At 54.4% G+C, this 20610-nt stretch overlaps 2 protein-coding genes across 10 annotated transcripts in view; one reads left to right on the top strand and one right to left on the bottom strand.

The window, feature by feature from the left end:
- The window catches only part of CAMK2B (calcium/calmodulin dependent protein kinase II beta), an 80749-nt gene extending 77714 nt beyond the window's left edge, over positions 1-3035 (top strand). For all 8 annotated transcript variants that reach the window (XM_036910265.2, XM_036910261.2, XM_036910263.2 and 5 more), the window contains 4 exons: positions 762-837; positions 938-1032; positions 1139-1373; positions 1520-3035. In XM_036910265.2, coding sequence (XP_036766160.1) covers positions 762-837; positions 938-1032; positions 1139-1371 — 404 coding nt within the window. In that variant the 3' untranslated portion in view covers positions 1372-1373; positions 1520-3035. The remainder of the gene's footprint in view (positions 1-761; positions 838-937; positions 1033-1138; positions 1374-1519) is intronic.
- YKT6 (YKT6 v-SNARE homolog) lies at positions 2871-14746 on the bottom strand. Of its 2 annotated transcripts, none has more exons than XM_036910272.2 (7): positions 14442-14746; positions 12065-12147; positions 10362-10462; positions 9389-9493; positions 9042-9107; positions 7142-7243; positions 2871-3005 (listed from the first exon to the last, which is right to left on the bottom strand). In XM_036910272.2, exons 1-7 carry the CDS (start codon positions 14543-14545, stop codon positions 2955-2957), a joined length of 612 nt encoding a protein of 203 aa, XP_036766167.1. In that variant the 5' UTR covers positions 14546-14746; the 3' UTR covers positions 2871-2954. The 2 variants fall into 2 exon arrangements, with proteins under 2 accessions (XP_036766167.1, XP_036766168.1); XM_036910273.2 differs by lacking the exon at positions 2871-3005 and adding an exon at positions 6308-6571 and having other exon boundaries at positions 14442-14739.
- Positions 14747-20610: the final 5864 nt, after the last annotated feature.

Genomic DNA, 20610 nt, shown 5'->3' with positions numbered 1-20610 from the left:
TTCAGGGGAGCATGTGCCAGGGTGATTCAGGTGTCCTTTCTCAAACTGTCTGAAGCTGCTATGAACGTTGTACAGATTTGAATCAGCAATTCTGTTTCTTTCATTTCTTTAAAATACTCTGCATGAAAATAAACTACTTAAAGAGACAGTGGGGGTCCCCAGGCGAGCACCCTGGGGGTTGGCCTGTCCACAGCAGAGGCCAAGTGGGCATGGCCTGGAAGAGGCTGGAGGCACAGTTTGAAGGGCTGGCATGCAGGTGGGACTGCACCCAGGCAGAGACAGAGACGGCTGGAAGCCAGCTGGCAGCCCAGGGCTTCTGGAGAAGGCATGAGTCTACAGGCTCTGCTCTCCACTTGGCCTGGACCCCTGCACCCTGCAGCCCCCAAGGCCCTCCCTGCTTCACAAACCAGCCCTTACCAGGTTCCCCTGAAGAGTTGGACACTGGAAGGATCACGAGAGCAACAGCCAGGAAGGCTGGTCACAGGGTCACAGCTGCAGGGCCCAGGGCAGGCTGGGCCTGGCTTTCTGCATCTTGCAGACGTTCTGTACCGTGGCTGAGGTATTTTGGTTATTTAGAGATGTTTTATTTCAGACAGACAGAAGAAGGTCACTGGACCTGGAAACATGGCCTCCCTTGGCAGCCTTAGGTTTGGGGCCAGCTCCAGGCTTCAGGGACCCTCCTGGAGAGGAGAGGCAGTAGGGCTGAGGGCTGGGCTGCTTGGGGTGGGCCTCGGGTCACTGGGTGGGCCCTGTCTCCACAGCACGGAAGCAGGAGGTCATCAAGATCACGGAGCAGCTCATTGAAGCTGTCAACAACGGCGATTTCGAGGCCTATGCGTGAGTCAGGCAGCCGGGTGGCTCTCTGCCGCTGCACAGGGAGCGGGGAGATAGGAAGGGTGGGCACAGAGGGCCCTGCTTACCTGTGTCTGCCCCTCAGGAAGATCTGCGACCCAGGTCTGACCTCCTTTGAGCCTGAAGCTCTGGGTAACCTGGTGGAAGGGATGGATTTCCACAGATTCTACTTCGAGAACTGTGAGTGGAGCAGTGGGTCAGGCTGGGGGCACCCTGGGAGGATGTGCTGGGTGGGGGCACAGGGGCAGCACGGTGCCAAGCCCTCTGCCTGCTCGCCCACCTGCAGTGCTGGCCAAGAATAGCAAGCCCATCCACACGACCATCTTGAACCCCCATGTGCACGTCATTGGCGAGGATGCAGCCTGCATTGCCTACATCCGCCTCACGCAGTACATGGATGGGCAGGGCCGGCCCCGTACCAGCCAGTCTGAGGAGACCCGTGTGTGGCATCGCCGTGACGGCAAGTGGCAGAACGTGCACTTCCACTGCTCGGGCGCACCCGTGGCCCCCCTGCAGTGAAGGTGAGCGCCCGCACCGTGGGAGGGGCCATGTGGGGCCGCGGGGGCTGTGGGGACCCCAGCAGCTCCTGGGCGTAAAGGCTGTCAGCCTTGCAGGCCCGCCGTCGGACAATGCACTGGGGCAGCTGACCTGCCTCGCACCGTTTCAGGCTGCGGCCACTCTGCGGGACTGACTTGCGTCTGGAGCCCGGCCGCCCCCCAGTGCACGGCCTGCTGTCGCATGTTTGTGTCTGCCTCGTTCCTCCCCTGGTGCCCGTGTCTGCAGAAAACCAAGACCAGATGTGATTTCTTTTTAAAAACAAGATGACAACGACAACCCCCAAAAAATTGATGTCGACTGATATGGAAACAAAGGAAAACGCTGTAAAAATCACTGGCTTTGGTGGGGCTTCAAACCAACTGGCCACTCCTCATCCAAGCCCCGTGTGTCTGTCTGCCTGGCCTCCGAGGACAGCTGGCCAGGCCATGAACATGTACACAGGGGGCTGTTCCCAGACAGCGTGCGTCAGCTGGCACCTGCCCCCAGACACCGCATCCTCCCTGCCTGCCTGGCTTGAGTCAGGAGTGTTAGGCGTCATCTGAGGCGGTGGGCAGGAACGTGGAGCCTGAGCGTGGCTGTCCTGTTGTCCCCCACTTCCCATCCCTTCTCCTCCTCCCCTGCTCAGGGTCGCACAACCCAGCATGGATGATGGGTGCAGAGGCCAGGCCACCCAGGGGTATGACAAGCCATCCAGGCAGCCCCAAGGACCCAGGGTGCTGGGCTTGGTGGGGATGTGACACAGGAAGGAGCAGGCTGGGGGCAGGGCAGCATCCCAGGTCCCCAGGCTGAGGCAGGGTCCAGGCAGGTGTTGGAGAGGCCCGTGCTTCTGGAGTCTGGGCCAGGAGCAGGCAGGGCAGGGAGGACCCCACCAGGCCTCTCAGAGGCTACAGTGTGTTACAGGGACCCCAAGATGGGGAGAAGGCGGGCTGGGCTTACCTTGAGGTCTCCCGGCATGCTGGGGCATGGGGAATCCAGCACTGAGAGCCAAGGGCAGTTGGCTGGGGGTGGCCTGCTGCATTATGGTTTGGGGGTGGTTGGCAGCTGAGATCACAGAGGTACAGGCCCCCCACCCCAACACCTGCCTTCTTCAATTCATGTGTTCAACAAAGATTTATGTTGCTCCACAAATTGAGCCAAGGGAGGGGCAGAGTGGGGGGCAGGACACAGGATGCTGACCTCCAACAGGGACTGTCCATTGACACATGCTCAGAGTGGGATCCCTTGCCTGTCCTCGGGTGAGCTCAGGACAGCTGCTCCCACCCATGGACACAGGGTGACATCTGTCAATGCCCCCAGCCTTGGGCAGCACAGGGCTGGCCATGGACCTCATGTGGCCTGGCCACATCACCTCCTGGGGCCTCTGCCCTCCCCCAGTCATCTGTTACCTCCACGGAGCTGCCTGTTTGGGATAATCTGGGGACTTTTTCTGGGGTGGGGTTCTTTTGCATGACCCCTCATGAGCGTGCCACACTCTCCCAGCTCCAGTCCATGGGGTGGTGGTGTCGGCAGGCCTTTCCTCTTCTTTTTGCTGGGTTTCATTGTCTTTACTTTCTGAGCCTTGTAAGTGTACAAAAATTTTGTTCTGTCTCGGGAAACTGCAAATAAAAGAGAAACAGGACAAAACACTTGCAGGGTAGCAGGCGCTTTTGCTGGGGCCCTGCTGCCCTGGCCACGCCACTGGTCCCTCCTCAGAGCTGGCCCTGGCTGCAGAGGCCCCAAGCTAGAACTTCTCAAGCCCATCTGAAGTGGAGGCTCACCAAGGGTGGCCCCTGTTCAGGTCCTCTGATGCCTCTGCTGGCCCCAAGCCCCAACACCCCCACCTCTCCAGGGCTCTAAATACGACCTGGGAAGGCTATTTTGTGTGGGAAGAGGACTGCCCCATGGAGTCTTCCTCTGCCCAGCCATTCTACATGCATGTGGTGCTCAGCAGTGCCCAGATGCCCACACGCTGGGACACCAGCTGTGCAGACAACCCGAGGGTCAGCATGCAGCTGACACCAACGTCAGTCTTGGGAGAGCACATGTACCAGGACCAGGAGATGCTCCCCAAGCTCACGTTGGTGCCCCTGAGGTCTTGGGGATGGGAGGACGCCAGGTCCAGTGACCCCGTGGTGCCCAGGCTGGGGAAAGGGAGGGTGCGAGGGCCCAGGGTTGGCACGGGCAGGTGCCCCTGCCCCCGACTAACAGCAAATCTTTTCTCAGCAACTTTCCTGTCTTTGGGCTCTGTGTGCACCTGGCCTCTCCCTCCAAAGGAACATGTCACTCAGCTGCCCACTGTACCCCTGCAGCATGGGACACAAGCCTGCTGGGGCCTCCTCTGGGCACACGCACCTTTGGGCCATGCCAGCCGAATTAGTGACTGCAGGGCTGCACTCAGGCCTGGTGGGGCAAGGTCAGCTGTGGCCCACCTGTGCTCTGCTGGCCCTCCTCCCTCCCAGACAGACCTTGGCAGCCCTGCCGGTTCCCCAGGCTCGCTCCACCTGGAGATAGGCAGTCTACCCCCTACACCTGATTCCCCAGGCCCTGCTGCTGCCTGTCAGTACCTCATGCCTGTGCTCTTGAAGCCCTAGACACCCCACAGGTCCAAAGGACTTCTGATAGGGGCCTCAAGGCCTTGTTGGACCACCTCAGTCCCAACCACTTGGGGCAGGGGTGGCCTCCCCTCCTGCCTCAGCATCTGGGTGCAGACACCTTCCCATGGGCCAGGAGGCCCTCAGTCAAGCTTGTTGGATCCCTGTGGGCTACACCTGCCAGGTGATCTCAGGTGTGGCAGGAGGGTGGGTTGTGCCAGGGAGTACCATGGTGGGGCTGAGAGCTGGTGTGGAGAATCTAGGACAGACTGGGAGCAGAGAGTCTGCACAGTATCTAGGGCTCCGCTCCCTATGGGCTGTAATCCAAGGAGCCTTTCCAGGCCAGGCCTCCCTACAGGCATACCTGCCCCACCCCCAATGTGGATCCTGAGCCAACTAGGATGTCAACCCTGTCCCTGCACGTGGGGGCAGGATGCAGCAAGCAGCACTGAGCCTGCTGCTGGCTTGGCACTATAGTGGAGGCAAGTCAGAGGTGCCTCTGCTTTTAAACAGTACCTGCTTTGGGTAAAGCTCCCTGGCCCTTGGGCAGCCCTGGGACCTAGCAGGAAAAGCCAGCATACTTGGTGCAGCCAGAAATACCATTTGCTTCTGACCTCAACAGTCCCAAGTCAGGCTGAAAGCAAGGCCCCAGGCCAGCAATGAAGCAGGCTGCAAAATCTTTGCAAATCCTCGAATGACCAGCTACCGTGGTCCTTCTCTAAACTAGGAACAGCTTAGGACTTGCCAGGGTCCAGGGAAGCAGAGGTGGCACCCCACACCTGCAGAGCCTGGCTCCCAGCTCGAGCAGCTTCCACCTGTGCAGCCTGGCCTGTGGCCCTAGAGATGCTTCCCAGGAGTTTCCTGGTTGTAGTGGACCAGGGCATGGGATTCACAGCCAGGCTTGTCTACCCCAGAGCTCCCTCACAGTTTGTGCTAAGAATGTCTAAGGAAGATTACAGTTGGGCCTGGAGGTTAAGGCAGATGCTGCCTTCCCTGGATAGAACTGCCCCAAGATCCTGCATCCTCCCCAACCTGCAGGTGGAAGGGGCCCTGCAGCTTAAACAAAGCACAGGGACCACTATAGAATTTCAAGACAGGTTTATCCAGATAGGGGCCTCTCCACAGAACACAGAAGTTATGCAGTAGTTATTAAAACAGGCTGTTTGCCAAATGACTTAACATCAGACCACACCAGGAGCTGGGTTCACCAGTGCCCCCCACCCCCGACCCTTCCTCCAAAGCAGGTGGCAGGCCAGGCAGACAGCAACAGGTTCCTATAGGAGGCGCAGCTGCCCCAGGCCCAGTGAATGGACTGGAGCTGTGCCTTGCAGGGCATCTGTGGCAGTGGAGACTCTCAAGGCAGTAGGTGGCCAAGGTCCTCTGGCTAGCATGGTGCCCAAGGGAAAAGTGCAGCTGGAGGCTAGCCTGCTAGGTGGGTCCTCAAAAGCCACACAGACCCTACTTTCTGGTCCCAGCGAGGAAATTCAGGGCCGCTGGCACTTCTATCAAGGCAGGGAGGCCTCCCGGGTAGAGCAGGAGCTGGCATGGTCTGGGAAGGACCCTCAGAATGAGGCCACACTGGCTGATGCCATGCCAGCAGGGGCTTATGTGGAAAGCAGGGGCCAAGGGCATCTAGAGTTTGTTTTCAGGAGGAGGCAGTCTGGGATGTGGCAGTGAGGCCCAAAGGCCCAGGACCTCCTGGGCATCACTGTGTGCTGATTCCAGACCGGCCTTGAGGCTATAGGGCCTGTAGTGTCCTGCTGGAGGCCGGGCTCGGGGCAGTGGCTCAGACCACAGTGGGGCTGGGAGTCCCTGGGCTGGCCGGCCCCTTCTCTGGTGCCCTGTTATGGTGGCCAGGGAAAGGCCACTTGCTGAGACACAGGCCCCAGGTGCTGCTGAGTTGGTCATGGTGCCTGCAGCCAATGAAAACAGGTTCAAGATCACGGCCGGGATCCAGCTATTCATAGCCAAGCTATGAGTCAACAAGCACCCCTACTCTCTTCAAACACTCCCAGGCACCTCTGCGGGACTTGCTGGAATAAGCCCTGCCCTCAAGCAGGAGGCTAACCTCTGCAAATGCCTTAGAATCTGTGGAGCCCAGTGAGGTGCCCTGCTCAGCCCCTCCACTGTGGCCCAGCAGCAGATTTTCCATTTTCCCTGGGACTGAGCTCAGGCTCACCCGCCCGGCCCTGTAAGCAGGGAGCACCCTGCTCGCTGGTGTGTTAACAGTCAGTGTACAGATAAAACCCAAAGGCATACAGAGAACCCAGGGCTGGCTCCAAGCCCTAGGGCCTTCCCAGAGGGTTAGAGATGAGCCCTTCAACATCTACATGACTCATGGAGTTTATGTTTTCAATTGGCCCAAAAATACACTTTTGGGAGCCTCAAATTATCTTTTCAAAACTTTTGCTAGACACGTGCACGTGACCGTCCCCACCCCGGGTCCTTCCAGGAGCGGGAGGAGTCTGCTGCTCGGCTCCGGCTCTGCTTCTCCAGGAACTGCAGCACTGCCATGAATAAGGTGGTGGGTCAGCACAGGGCCTCTGCAGGCTGCCTCACATGATCGCACAGCATGAGTTTTGTTTCCGGGCCTTGAAAGAGACAAAGTGTTTCTGAGGGGGGCGGCGCTGACCACACCCAGCAGGGGGGACGCGGCAGCTCTGCTGGGGGCGCCAGGCCCAGAGCCCTACATCTGGCAGAGGAACTGGAGCTACAACAGAGATAGCTGGCCTGCCCTTGGTGGCCCCAGGAAGCAGAGAAGCAGTTTACACCCATATCCTCTGCCCACACTCGCTAGGGTCCTGCCAGGGAGTGAAGCTACTGCTGGCAGAGCGCCTACTACCCTACTCTGCCCTATGCCTACAGGCCTCACAGTAGGGGTCTTTGGGGAACAGAGAGCCCCACGTGGCTTACAGGGCCTCTGGTCCCTGTGCCCAGGCCCAGCCAGACCCACAAAAGTGCACGTTGCAGCTGAGGCAAGGGAGTGGTTCTGTCAGAGGGCAGCACACCGCTCCAAGAGGGTGGGGACCCAGGCCTGCAGGCGCAAGCATGGTGTAGCAAGGCCTCCACTTGATTTCGCTTGGACACCCCCCGAGGGAACTTGCTACTGCTTGGGCGCTGCAGGACAGCCTCAGGGGCCCCGAGCAGTGGCCAGCACTCACCGTCTTATAGAAGGCTTTTGACTGTGTCCCCAGCACTTCCGATTTGGACACAAGGTCGTCCAGCTTCTCACCCCGCTCCAGCAAAGACTCCATGGTGTTGTGCTACAGGAAGGCAGAGTCCAGGTGAGCTGCCTTGCGCCCCTTGGGAAGGTCGGTCTTGGGAACATACTCCTGTGGCACCCCCCACATCCCCCAGCACCGAGACTTGGTGCCCCAGACCTGGGGAGGGAACAGGCCTCAGCGACCTTCAGTGGAACCTGGAAAGTTCCAATGGGGACAGAGAGTACTTCCCAAAAAATTTACCATAGCAGACTAAGATTGGTAGCCCAGGAGAGATCCTAGTCTGTCCCATGGGACAGAAAGACCCTGCTTTCCTGAAGAGGAACTGTCATTACTGCAAGTTTTGCAAGAGCGTCCACACCCTTGGGGGGGTGACGAGCCACAGAAACCCTTTCTGCCACGGGAAGCGGAAGGCTCCCAGAAGAGCCCACAGCCCCTGCCAGGGACATCAGGAAGTGGGGCTTGCTCCTAGCCCAGGCGGCCATTGCTGGAGCTGCTCCAAGGCCTCCTGAGGGCCCTTGGGGGCTGGTAACAGACCCTAAGTGTGCACACAGGGCAGCAGTGAGGAGCCCCCAGAAACACCCTGATCTCAATGAAGCAGAGCAGCTCGGGTTTCCACCACAAGTAGACCAAGACACAGGGAAGGCAAAAGGCAGGGCAACTGAATCTGAATTTCACCACTGCAGCCAGACAGGGCTGGGAGTCGACCCATCTGCTCTGCAGTGGAGGCCCGGCTCTGCAGCGCTCACAGACTCAGACCCTGGAGCATAACAAACAGGGCTTAGGAAACACACAGACACATGTCATGAGATACAGACACCTGAAGGCTCTCCCACCTTTCCTTCCAGAGCCACATGAACTTGCTGCACACCCACATTTATAGCCCCTGGAGTGCTTTATGGAATGCAGTCCCATGCTCCATCCCAGACCAAATCCAGCCCCAAGATGCTGATGTGCAAGAAGGCCAAGCAAGCTCTGGCAGGCTTGTATTTGGGACAGGCTTTTCTGGGCTTTCTATTTGCTTCTTAGGGTCTGTTAATTGCTAGTCTCTGGAAAAGCTAGGTATCGCCCTCTGAGCAAGGAGGCAAAAGTAAGGACACGGTCCCGATCCTGCGAGCTCACACACACTAATCAGATCATGTGAAGAAGTGGTGACGGTGCAGTGACACTCAGAATGTGCCTGGTGTTCTGGTACTTGGAAGTACCTGGGGGAGTTAATCAAGGGGCACTTGTGTGGAAGGCAGGCAGAAAAGGGAATCAGAGGGGATGGGGTCCTGAGACCATATCATGGAGCAGACCTAAGGGCCAGTTAAGCAGGAGAGTGACAGAGAATGGCTCAAGCCTGGTGGACAGACTGGAAGCAGGAAGCCAGGGCCATCAGAGGCAGTGCCTACAAGGACCAAACCTGAAGCCATAGTGGATGCTGCTTGAGTGCCCAAGGCAGCTCAGAGCTTGAAAAAATAGAAGAAAATAGTCTGCAGAGCTGTTATGAGTCAGGAGATTTATATGATGCAGGTTTCCTACTCCTCCAAAATGGCCTGACATGTTGGCCTGTGCTCAGTCTGCACCCCGAGACCAGAGCATCCAGGGAGGCACCTGCTGGGCTATGGGACAAAGGCAGGCAGCAGGTTGGGAGAGGCAGGGCCACCAAACTCAGGCAGGGAGTGGGCAGGGCACCTGTGTACAACAGGTGCCGCTGCCCAGTGGGGGCCGTGCGGCGAGCCTGGCTGTGAGCCACTGAAGCAGGAGAGTCAGCAATACCACTTCCAGAGAGTGGCGGTAACAAGCACCAACCACATGCCTGACGGCTGGCAGCCCCTGCCATCCCGCTCCCACTCACCAGGATGATCTTGGTCTCATCAAGTTCAGCCTGCACCTTACTCATGGGGTCAGCTTCTCGGGGGTTCTACAAAAGAGCCCAGAACAAGAGCAACATCAGGACTGGAGGGTTCCCTGGAAATAAAACTCAAAACTAAGTGGCAAATCAACAACCACGATGGAAAAGCAAACATCTTCCTAGGAGCATAGGCTCTGGGTCTCAATGTGGGTCCCTGCATTTTCTAAATGGACGTCAACCTCAAGGCTGTCAGGAAACCACCCAGAGCCACAACCATCAGGGCCACTGGCACTGCCACCACCTGTGATCCTGGGTCACAAAGTCTCCACATGGGGTTTGTTACACCCTACCTGGTACACACTGAGGTGCCCATCCAGGGCTGTGTATTGGATGGTAGCAGGAGATCCAACTGGCCACTCTATCCTGCTGATCTGCTTAGAGAACTCGTCTAGTACCTGCAAGATAAAGGAGCTCAACACCACCCCACCTTGCACTTGCCGGTGCCCATGGCTCTCTCTTGACCCAAGAGACTTGCTGGCAAGAGGCTCTCAAGACCCAGGAAGCAGGGAGGAGGGCAGCTAATGGCAGGGGAAAGCCAGGCCCACTTTTCCCCAACCTACATACTCAGGGAATTAACAACCAAGTAGGCCCATCCTGAGATGAACCTCATTGTGAATGACCAAAGTTATTAGAATCTGAACTACATATTTCCATTTTCACATTATGATTTCCAGGAAAAAGGGTACTAGCCCTTTAATTTTCCAAAACAATTCTTCAGAAAGGGTATCAAGGCCTTTGGACTTAAACTCCACCAGATTTCATGTGCTTGTATGTGCATTAATGCTTGGGGGACTAGAGGCCAACGTCTCTGAGCAGCTTATAATAAGCACCATGTAAGAAACTGAAGTGTGTGGCTGTGCTGAGCCCTATCATGGGACAGGACCCACACTGTGGAAGGGACCCCCGTCACTGCAGGATGAGAAACTCCCTGAACAGAAGCACAGAGGTGGGGAGGACCCTGTGCATGCAGGGATGACCTGGTGAAGGGGAGGTGGGTCACAGGTCAAAGCATAGAGTCTGAGGTGGTTCAGAGGAACTGAAAGCCATGGCTACAGTGGGCAGAGGCGGGACAAGGGCCAACCAGAGGAGCAGAAGGGGTGAGGACACAGCCATGGCTGCTTGGGGGCTGGAAAGGGAAGCCACTGTCTCTTGGCTCAGAGTGAGAAGCAAAGCTGAAAGTGTTGACTTTGGAAACGCCATTTCATCTCTCATGCCTCAGGCCCCGTCCACACCTGTCTGTCCAAGTCCAAACTGCAAACCCACCTTCTCCAGCAAGGTGAAAGCCACCCGGGATGGGTATTCACTGTCAGCAATGACCACTCCTGCAAGACCGTCATTCCGCACACAGACATGGCACAGGTATTCTAAGGAGAGACAGGCACACAACTGGCGGTGGGGACCTTAGACATGTTCACCCCCAAACCGAAGCGCCACACCACAAGCTCTGCTTCCGGGTCAGTGAAGCCACTCCGAGTGGGCCTGCGGGACTCAGAGCACAGCTCCGCATGCTCACAGCACATGTGGGACTGCTGCTGGTTTGGCCCCGCATCTGCTTCAGGACAAATGCATGCCCAGAGGCTCAGGGCGCAAAGCCTGGGTCTAAAGGAGCCACCACTGGGGCAGAGGACAACCCCAGTGCACAGGTGTGGGTGGCTCTTTCTTGGGAGCTGCAACTCTCAGAGGCTCCACTCGGCTCCCAACTGAGGGGGCCCTGGACGACTCACACAGCCTCCACTTCCTAAAAGCCAAGCAGGAGTGGCCCCAAATCAGGAAACCACCTCTTGGGGCCTCAGGCTTCCTCACTAAAGCAATCCTGGCCTGCTTGTTTTGTGGTGGGCCATAGGCGGGCTGGGTGGGAAGAAGAGAGGAGAGAAAGCCCATCTAGGAAAAAATTAGCCCCCACTGGCTGTGCAGTATTATTGTGCTGAAATTATCAAAAGTATAGTCTGTACAAGGGCTTCTGCAAAAAATTCACAATCCACAAGATTGAGTTTTGTCATTTTGAAAGGATTCAGAGATGAAACATCAACCATATTTCCAAACTAAAAGGAACAAAAGGATTATAGCTGACAAATAAGAACCTTCTTGTCCATAACACTGTCACCTGGAAGATGCTAATGTCAAACAAGGAAAACAAAGAGGAGAGGGGGAGACAGTAAGCCCCTAAAATCAGATCATCACCAACACTCTCCAGACTTGATATTCCCATGTAAGTAAGATTCAAACGTGGGGCTATACACTCCACGGAATCTGAGAAGCTGGGATGGTGTGTGAGGATACGTCTTTAAAGTCACAATGTCGGGAAGGCAGATGCAGTCTGAGGAGAACTGAGGATAAATTTTCATGATTCAATTTCACTTCTGGGACATTTACGATATAGGGACCCCACATAGTACATAAACCTTTGACATCACCTGCATGTAACTGATGGTTACATGATGGATACAATATCTCCACATCACGTGACCCAAGGCCAGCACAACGTGCATTGGCCCTTGTTTCTGCTTGATGAAGTTCACAGACACCTTTCCTAATCTGTATAACATATGCCTCTAAAATAAATGCTTAAAAATTCTTACAGGAAACCTGAATTATGAAGAAGAAAAAATAATGGTCAAGAGGAAAAAATACTGAGTTTTCAGATTCCTGGTCAAAAATCTAAGGAGCACAGGATGCAGCATTACCATAACAGGGCTGGGAATCCTGGGAGATGTCTAGGACTCTGAGGGGGAAAGAGAAGATACAAAATGAAGGCCACTTCTGCTCCAAGAGAGTGGGATCCTAATCTTGAGTGAGTCTAAGCTTTGGGGGTGATTTTAACCAGGCAGCTCAGACACCCATGGCGAGTGGACAGAGTTTTGTGTAAACAGGAAGAAGAGGGAAGAGAGTACAAGCTGGCAGAGGAGTGGGGTCTCCGCTGAGGCAGCAGCCTGGCCAGTACATTTGCCATTGGTAGGTCCTCTTACCTTGTTCTTTGACAGAAGCTCTGCTGCCCTTCGCCGAGCGCTCCACAATCAGTTGACTTGTGAAGGTCATGAATTCCTGAACACTAAGAAACACAACACATAACATGTTACCTATCCCTGTCATTTGTCCCCAACATAATGGAAAGTGACCTCTAAGCTTATACACAAAGGAGACATTGTATCTCTGTTTCATTCCCTTCCCTCCCAACCCTGGTGACAAATAACGAACATGGAGTGAACACATACACTCAAGAGAAAGCATCACAGCCATTTGGACATGTTTGCCACCTAGCTCTCCCCAACAGCCAGCTTCCAGATGTTGACAGGTGGTGATTAGTTTTTTGGTCAGAGTATGATTGGGACAGGCCGGCTCCTGTTCCCAAGACCCCACAAACTTCCAAGGAACATAACAAAAACTGCACTGGAAAAAACCCAGTGGCAACAACTGTTTGGCAGACACATAACCAGTCACAGCTGCTGCCACACACCCACACCGCAATGCAGCACGAACCTACAGGATGCCGGCTCTGGCAGAGCACAGGCCTAAGTCTGCTGGGCTCAGCCATGGTATGAGCTCAAAACACTTTTGAAGGAATGGAGAGGAATTGTCAGCCAAGACAAGAAAATGGAAAATGTCTTGTGCCAAGCCTGAGGAGGAAGAGGAGATTCATGGGACCAACAGAGAGAGGTGCCCAGAACGGTCAAACGTGACCGCAGTCCAGCCAGAAGAACAGGGGCCAACACGAGGCCTCCAACTAGGAATGCCATATAAAGGGCCATCAGGGCAGAATCTTGGGAGTCCACAGTTGGGCTCCAGGTTTGTAAACCTCTGAAACTGCAATTATAAGACACGGAAGAGTGAAGACCCCTGACTCGCGAGTGGACTCTCCCAACTGGGGCCCCTGCTCCACCAGTTATGAGACTATGATCTAAGGCCCTGGGCCTCAACTACATAGTCAAGATACATGACAGTTAAGTGAGCTAATATATGTGAGGCAGCAGCACAATGCCCAGTGCACAACATCACTCGCTATCATCTTGTGAGAGAAATGTGATCACAAAAATCCCTTAGAGAGGCTTCCGAATGAGGGCATCCCTGCAGTAAAGTCAGGAGAGAGAGTTCAGGGCAGGCCTGTAGTATGTGATGAGCCGCATTCACTGTGAGAACCTGTACACAAGGGTCTGCAAGGCCAGGAAACCATTTGTAGGTTCTAAGCTTGAAGTCTGGTAATTGTGAGGGAGGAAGGACAGACGTGAGGAGACCTCATGAAAGATACAGTGAGTTCAGCTGGAGTACATGTTGTTTCAGGAGATGCTAGCAGAGATGTTCCTTAGTACTGCGCTGTGTTTCCATTGAGACTGGTATGGATATCTCAAACCTGAGGACCCTCAGTGTATACATGAGCAGAGGGAGCCACGTAGGCACCGAAAGGCCCATCACAGAAAGGCAACAACACAGAGCAGAGTGACCATGATAAAGAAAGCTAAGTACCAAGAAGGTATTTCAAGAAGGACCCAGAGAAGCAGAACATCTCAGAAGAAACAAGTTGTTTTAGATGCTGCCAGCAGCCCCCCTCAACAAGAACAAACAGCTGCACCGCAGCAGGGAAAACGGTTCAGATGGCAGATCCCCCCAGACTGGGAGCCGGGGTGCCCAGACACTGACTGTGCTGGGTTTTTCTCGTTCTGTGCCTGAGTCACCCCATCTCTTCCACAAACGGGCTGGGAAAGCCTGCAGTACTTGTACACCTCGCAATTACAGGGCCCCAGAAATGTTTAAAAGCTTGTAAGTCCCACAGTCAAATGCTTCCTTCAAATCTTCAGTGCTGAACTCTTTTGTACCACTACAGCCTGATAATAAAGCGAATACGACCTGGGCTTGAGTCCTGGCTGGTTCTGGCATAAATGATTTGGGGCCTCGGGGACTTCACTCATGAAAGGGAGAGCACGCCAATCTCTCTCAATGAATGGTTGGAAAGCCCCACCAGACACTACAAACGTGGCTCTCAAGGTATGGCACCTCACTGCCTGGGTCACAATCATGGAATGGGAGGTATTGTTTAAAATACAGATTTCTGGCCCTCAATCTGCTAGTGAGATTATCTGGGCATGAACCTGGGGAGTGTGCACATCTTCAAAGTCCACTTATACTTTTTATACTACAGAAATTTGAAAAACACTCAATACGTAAGAATTGCTCAAGCCTTTTTACGAGAGAAAACGGATTCGCTGCGGATGGCCGACCCCCGGGCCTCCGCAGACACCCCCGCCCGACCCAGGCATCCCGCCACTCGGACCGAGGACCTCCCCAACCCAGGCCCCAGGACTCCACAGGCCCGACCCCGACCCCGGGGACCTCCCGCCCCGGCCCGCTCACCTGGACCTCTGGAAGAAGCTGAAGGAGGACACGTCGTACGCGGCTTTGAGCAGCACTACCTTGGGCTCGCCTTTGTAGAGGACGCTGAGGCTATACAGCTTCATGGCGCCGCCCCGGGCCGCCCGCCGCGGGTCTGCCTCGCAAGGAGCGGCGCGAACACCGCCCCTCCGGACGGCCGCCGGCTGCTGACGGGTCGGACCCCGGCTTCTTCCTCCAGGCTCGGGGTCCACTTCCGGTTCCGGCCGAGGGCCGCAGCCCGAGACCTGAGAGTTTTCGTGCCCTAGATGCAGAAAGAGCAGCCGGAAATACGCACGCTGGGCGCAAGGTGGGGGTGCTGCGCATGCGTTTGCGCCATGCCGCGCCCCTCCGGGCAGCCCCACCCCCTCGCCCGCCTGCCTACCTGGCCGCTTTGTCTTCACTGCGCCCTAGAACTAGAGCAGCACCTAGCCAGTCCTTTGGACACGGTACTGGAGGGACCTTGATCTCTGGGCGAACAGCCTTCCTGGAAGGTGTTTTGTAAATCCTCCTGCAGGGATGTGAACGCGTGTGTAACTGGGGAGAGGAAATCCCAGGGCAAAATACCTCTAAAACTGAAATCAGTCAAAAGGAGAAATAAAGTTTAAAACCCGTTTATTGCTTACAAACTGCATTCCGGGGCCATCTTTTTCCTGCTCAGGCAGAAGCAAGCAAGACCTCCCCTCAACCTCTCAGGTTCAGATAAGCCCTCAGGCCCCAGGTAATTACCCATTGATATGGAGATGACCTACTTCTCTACACCTCCTAGGAACGCCTGTTGATATGCAGATGCACTAAAGCCAGGCGAGATATTCTGGAAATACTACAATTTTACCCACAGGCCACCCCTCCAGAAATCTCGCCTTACAATCTACTCATTCCCCCTCTTCCACAACGGTCCCTGAGCAAGAAAACTGGAGCACTGTGACCAGACTAATGACATACAATAGCAACAGCAATAAAATCATGATAATCTTCAAGCCGGACCATTCACATAGGTTCAAAGTCTTAGGCAGATTAAATCTATAGCTCGTCCATTCCACAGGCAGGCAGTAGCTGAGGGTCCAGAGCAATTATCACGGGGCAGCTGCAGCCAGGGGGCGCATTCAGGCCACAAGGACTGTAGAAGGAAATAACCTTAAGGGTGATAAAATACATGCTTTAATCACACCAGCATAGGCAAATCCTGTCCATCAGGTAGGATACATGCAAGAGAGTAGTCCTGTGATAGAACAGTGGCAGGAATGGGATCTCGTCCTGGTCTAGTATACCAGACTTTCACACCCCTCCCTGTGGGAGTTACAGATGGGTCAATATAGGGCTACGGGAGGTACATGCACTTGCCATAAAGATAGAACAAAACTTCTGTGTAAGATGCTCTTACCTTCTGTGTGTTTTGGGTACACTGCCATGATCTTTGGGGGCCACTCTGCTGTTACTCCAGGAACACACAGGAGGCCACCATCCAGGCCTTTTCCCCCAAGGTGCCAGAAGATGCTGGTCCATGTGTTGAAATGCCCGGGGCCAGGTCCATTCAACAGTGTCTCCAGGGTTTAATGCAGCAGGGGCTGGCAGCAGGATGTTGCTCTGCTGGCCATCCTGGCTTTGGTAACTCTTCTTTGATTTGCACAAACAGTTGTATAGGAGTGGCAGCAAGGTGTGTTAGCATATCCACAGGGCTCAAAGCTCCTTTACGTGGCTTCTCATTCAAATGCTGTAGCACTGTCCAAAGGCAAACTGACCAGCCCCATAGACTACTGGTGTCTAACTTCAGGCCAGATTTCAACAAACCATTGTCCCTCTCTATCATGCCTGCCCCAGTAAGGCCATATGGTACATGAAACTTCTACTTCATTCCTAATTGCTGTAACCATCCTTTAACGCATGTCCAGTAAAGTGGGTGCCTTGATTGCTCTCAATCACCTGCAGCCAAACATAGGCTACAAAGAGATGCTCTGGGCCCCTCTTGCTGGTTTGCTGATCTGCACAATGTGCAGGAAAAGCAATCAATAGTCCAGTTGCCATGTCCACACAAGTCATGGCATAATGATATCCTTCTGTTATGGGCAGAGGCCCAATATAGTCTATCTGCCACCTGATAAGGGGTATAGGCCCCCTTACTGTTGTCCCATGTTGCTGCGGGACTTGGTATAAGTCCTTCTTAGAGCACACAAGGCACTCCTGCCAGGCTCAGCTGATTTCTTCAGCCCCACCGACGGGCTACAGCCCACATTGTCTTTTGCCCCGCGTGCAACAAACGCTGATGTAGCCATTGGGCCACATCAGAGGCAGGCTTTCCTTCGAGCCAACGCACCTGGGCCAATGTGTCAGCTTTATCATTCCCTGGGGATGCCAAAGGCAATGGCCAGTCACATGATATACAGTAATAGTCAGTCTGACCAGAGGCCCATAGGTCTTGCCACAACTCTTGCCCCCAAAGGGGCTGGTGACCAACCATCCATTTGGCCTGGTACCATGTTGGTAGCCAAGGGTCAAGCCCTGATAGATGGCCCAGCTGTCGGCACAGACAACTATGAGGGAAGGCTCCTGGGTGATCACGAGCCATACTGCCCACAACTCAGCCCATTGAGTGCTCTTCCCCTCTCTGTCCTCCATCCATATTGTCTCAGTCTTAGGATGGAAAGCCACAGCCCTCCACTTCAGGGGCTGCCCATGACTGGAGCCGTCTGTATACCAAGCATCTTCAGGTATAGGGGCTTTTCCCTTCTGATAAGGATTCTCGGCTACCAATGGCTCCAAAGCAATTTATTCCTGCTTTCCACTGGTATAGGTCACTGGGTCCAATAAGTGTTGGAGTTCTCCACTTAAGGGGCCAGTAGAGAGGGCACAGCATTGCTGTAAATATGTGCCCCATTTGGCCAGTGTAGGTGTCTGTGCCATGCCACTCCTTGGCCTTTGGGTCCAGTCTTGAACCCACCCCACGATGGGATAGGTGGTTATTACCTTGGTCAGAGTTGTTCCAGTGATGGGCTCCATAGCCAGCAAGGCGTGGTACACAGCAGCCAGTTGCTTCTCTACCAAGGTGTACTGGACCTCTGCTCCTTTCCATAGTTGTGACCAGAATCCAATGGGTTGGCATGTCTGTTCAAGTGGCTGCCAAAGACCCCATCCATAACCATCTTCAGTTACATGAACATGTAGTTCACAGGACCTTGATGAGTCCATTACATTCAAGGCCTGTATGGCTTTGACTGCCAGCTTGGCAGCAGTAAAAGCTGCTGCACATGTCTCATCCCAGTCCCACCTGATGCCCTTTTATACCAACTGGTTTAAGGGCTTTAGAATTTGTGCCAAGTGTGGGATAAACACTCTCCAGTAGCCCAAAAGACCCCAAAACTCTTTTAAAACTGCCACAGTGGCAGGGGTGGGGAAAGCCTGGACCTTGTCTATGACTGCTTCAGGAACAACTTTAGTTTTACCCAACCAGACAACCTCCAAGAATTTCACAGACAAACCAGGTCTCTGAACCTTGGTGCTGTTCACTGCCCATCCTTTCTCCTGTAGATGTTGCAACAGTCTAGGAACTGCCCCTTCTAAATCTGAAAGAGAATCAGATGTGAGCATAATATCATCAATGTAGTGATACAACCACACCATTTGCAGTTTCTTCCATGTGGCCAAGTCCTGGGCTACAAGTCCATGACAGATGGTGGGACTGTGGAGGTATCCCTGTGGAAGAACAGTGAATGTCCACTGCCAGCCTTCCCACGTGAAGGCAAACTGTTCCTGGCTTTCCTGTGCTATATCAATAGAGAAGAGTAGCATTAGCAAAGTCTTACATAATAATACATTCCCACCTCATGGCTGAGGGTGTCCAGAATGTCTGCTATAGAGGGAACAGGAGCATGCAAAGGGGGTGTGACTTTATTCAATTCCCTATAGTCTACAGTCATACGCCAGGAGCCATCTGGCTTCCTCACTGGCCACACTGGGGAATTAAAAGGACTATGAGTGGGCTTTATGATGACCACCCTCTCCAACTCCTGTAGAGTTTCTCCAATTTCCTTGTGCCCCCCCAGGCTTTTGTACTGCTTAATATTTGTCACCCACCGAGGTACAGGCAGAGTTACAGGTGGGTGCTTAGCATGTCCCCTCAGAACTGGCTTAACCACACATACCCTCAGTCTGAGCTCACCTGCAGTGGTCTGTAACCACAGGCCCTGCAGGATATCTACCCCAAAATATATTCAGGGATGGGAAAAATGTACACGGTACACTTCTTTAGGGGTAAACGCCTTATCCCCAGTGGGATTTGGGCTTTCTTCACTCTAATTACCTTACCCCCATAGCCGTCTATTACAGCAGGGGGTCTCAGGAAAACACTCAGGGTTGCCATAAATCAAAGAACATTCAGCTCCTGTGTCCACCAGTGCCAGGACACATTGTACATCCACAGGGGACCAATGAATTGCTAATTCTACATGTGGCCTCCAGTCCCCGCCATGTCTCCCAAGGTGGGGACCTTAACCTCCCACTCAGTCGAACTGTGATGCCCAATCATCCCCCTGTGGGGGTGAGGGCTCAGGCAAATCCTGAGTACTGTCTCCGAGGAAGTTTTGCAGGGACACAGGCCGGGCATGAGGCCTTTACTCTGGTTTCCACATCCTGGACCTTAGAGGCCAGAACTGCTGCTCTGACTTTAATTTGTGCCACAGTTCTATTAAGATTCTATTGGGCTGCCCATCACGTTTTTCTTTCACTACCCCGGTCTTTATCAAATCAATCCACAATCTGGGTCCTCGAGACCTTCTCAGGGTCTTTTGCACCTCTCCTTTCAGTCATGGCCTGAACTTCCCCCTGTGCCCTTATTGTTTCATCCTCCCCCAGATCTGCTAAAGTACGAGTAGCCTCTCCTATGGGTTGTCCTAGGTGGGGGGCAAGAGTATTCACTAGGGACCCAAAGAGAGATGTGGGAGCTGTATGCAGCACCAGGTTTCTCATTTCTACAGTGAACACGTCCTCATCAGGGCCCTGGGGGTCCACATTATAGATGATATTTTTCATACCCAATTCCCACAGCTGGAGCTCTGCATACGTTTTCCAAGTACTGGGAAAATATGGTAAATCACCCTGATTAGGCCAAACTATCCTGATGGCAGCTGTCAGCCATTCCAGGAGTGTCTGCTGCCGGAGGGAAGGGTGAGCCTTCAGGGAAGCCATTCTACTCATCTCAGTAACCGACACAATGTTTTCCACACCCACATCCCAGAGATGTAAAAGCCACGTAGGCAGAGAATCCGATTGTCCCTGTCTATAACTGACGCTCTTGTCCACCAGCCCATCCTGGGTTTAGGGGCAGAGAATGGAGAGCTCCACAACCTGGAGAGGAGGCTGCTCCTCCCCCTGACGAGCCCGACGGTTGTTTCATTTATTTTCTTAATCACAGCTGGGCGGGCCTTTAAGACCGGAAAGGCTGGTACCTCGGGCAGTGGCCTCGCAGCAGATCGGCCCATGGCCCGCCTCCCCCCGCCCCCGGGCTCCTCCTCCATCTCCGGGGCTGAAGGCCCCGCTCTTTCCTCCCCTCCCCCAGGGCCCCCTACAACGCGGCTTTTTCTGCCACCTCCCCCGTCGCTGCTGCTAAGGAATCTTTCTGGCTTTTCAGTAACTGTCTCTCGTCTTTCGCCCAGCTCCTCCAAGCGATGCTAAAGTGTGTCTCTCCCACCTAAGTCCCTCTATCTCCTCGCTAACCCTCTCGATAATCCTCTCTCCTGTATAACATTTTCCACTATCTCGAAAAGAGACCCTACGATGCCAGCCGCTACGCGGCCCCCTAAGGTATCTAAACAGTTTTCCAACTCATGGAGACCTAATCTTGCATCTTCCGGTGTTGCCCCCCTTCCCCACTTCTGGGGAAGGTCCCAGCCTCCAGGTGGTACTTTACTCTAGACCAATTCTCCACTAGGGGCTCCCCAATTGGAAGCCCCACAGCTGGGGGGATAACAGGTGAAGCTGCACCCTCTGCCGCTGCACACGCCGGGGCCTCCCCGCCATCCAAGGGGTCGGGGTTCCGGGCAGCTCCTCACGGTCTCTAGGGGCAGCCCAGAGATGAATGCGTGGCCAACGCTGGGCACATGGTTATGTAGGCTTGACCTGAATGGCTGGACCTCCCACATAAAATGGAGTGGGAAAGAGT

The sequence above is a fragment of the Manis pentadactyla genome, chromosome 7 (assembly GCF_030020395.1).
Source record: "Manis pentadactyla isolate mManPen7 chromosome 7, mManPen7.hap1, whole genome shotgun sequence".
Taxonomy (NCBI): Eukaryota; Metazoa; Chordata; class Mammalia; order Pholidota; family Manidae; genus Manis; species Manis pentadactyla.
Note: the sequence above shows the minus strand (reverse complement) of the source record. Positions and strands in the feature narration are given on the sequence as shown.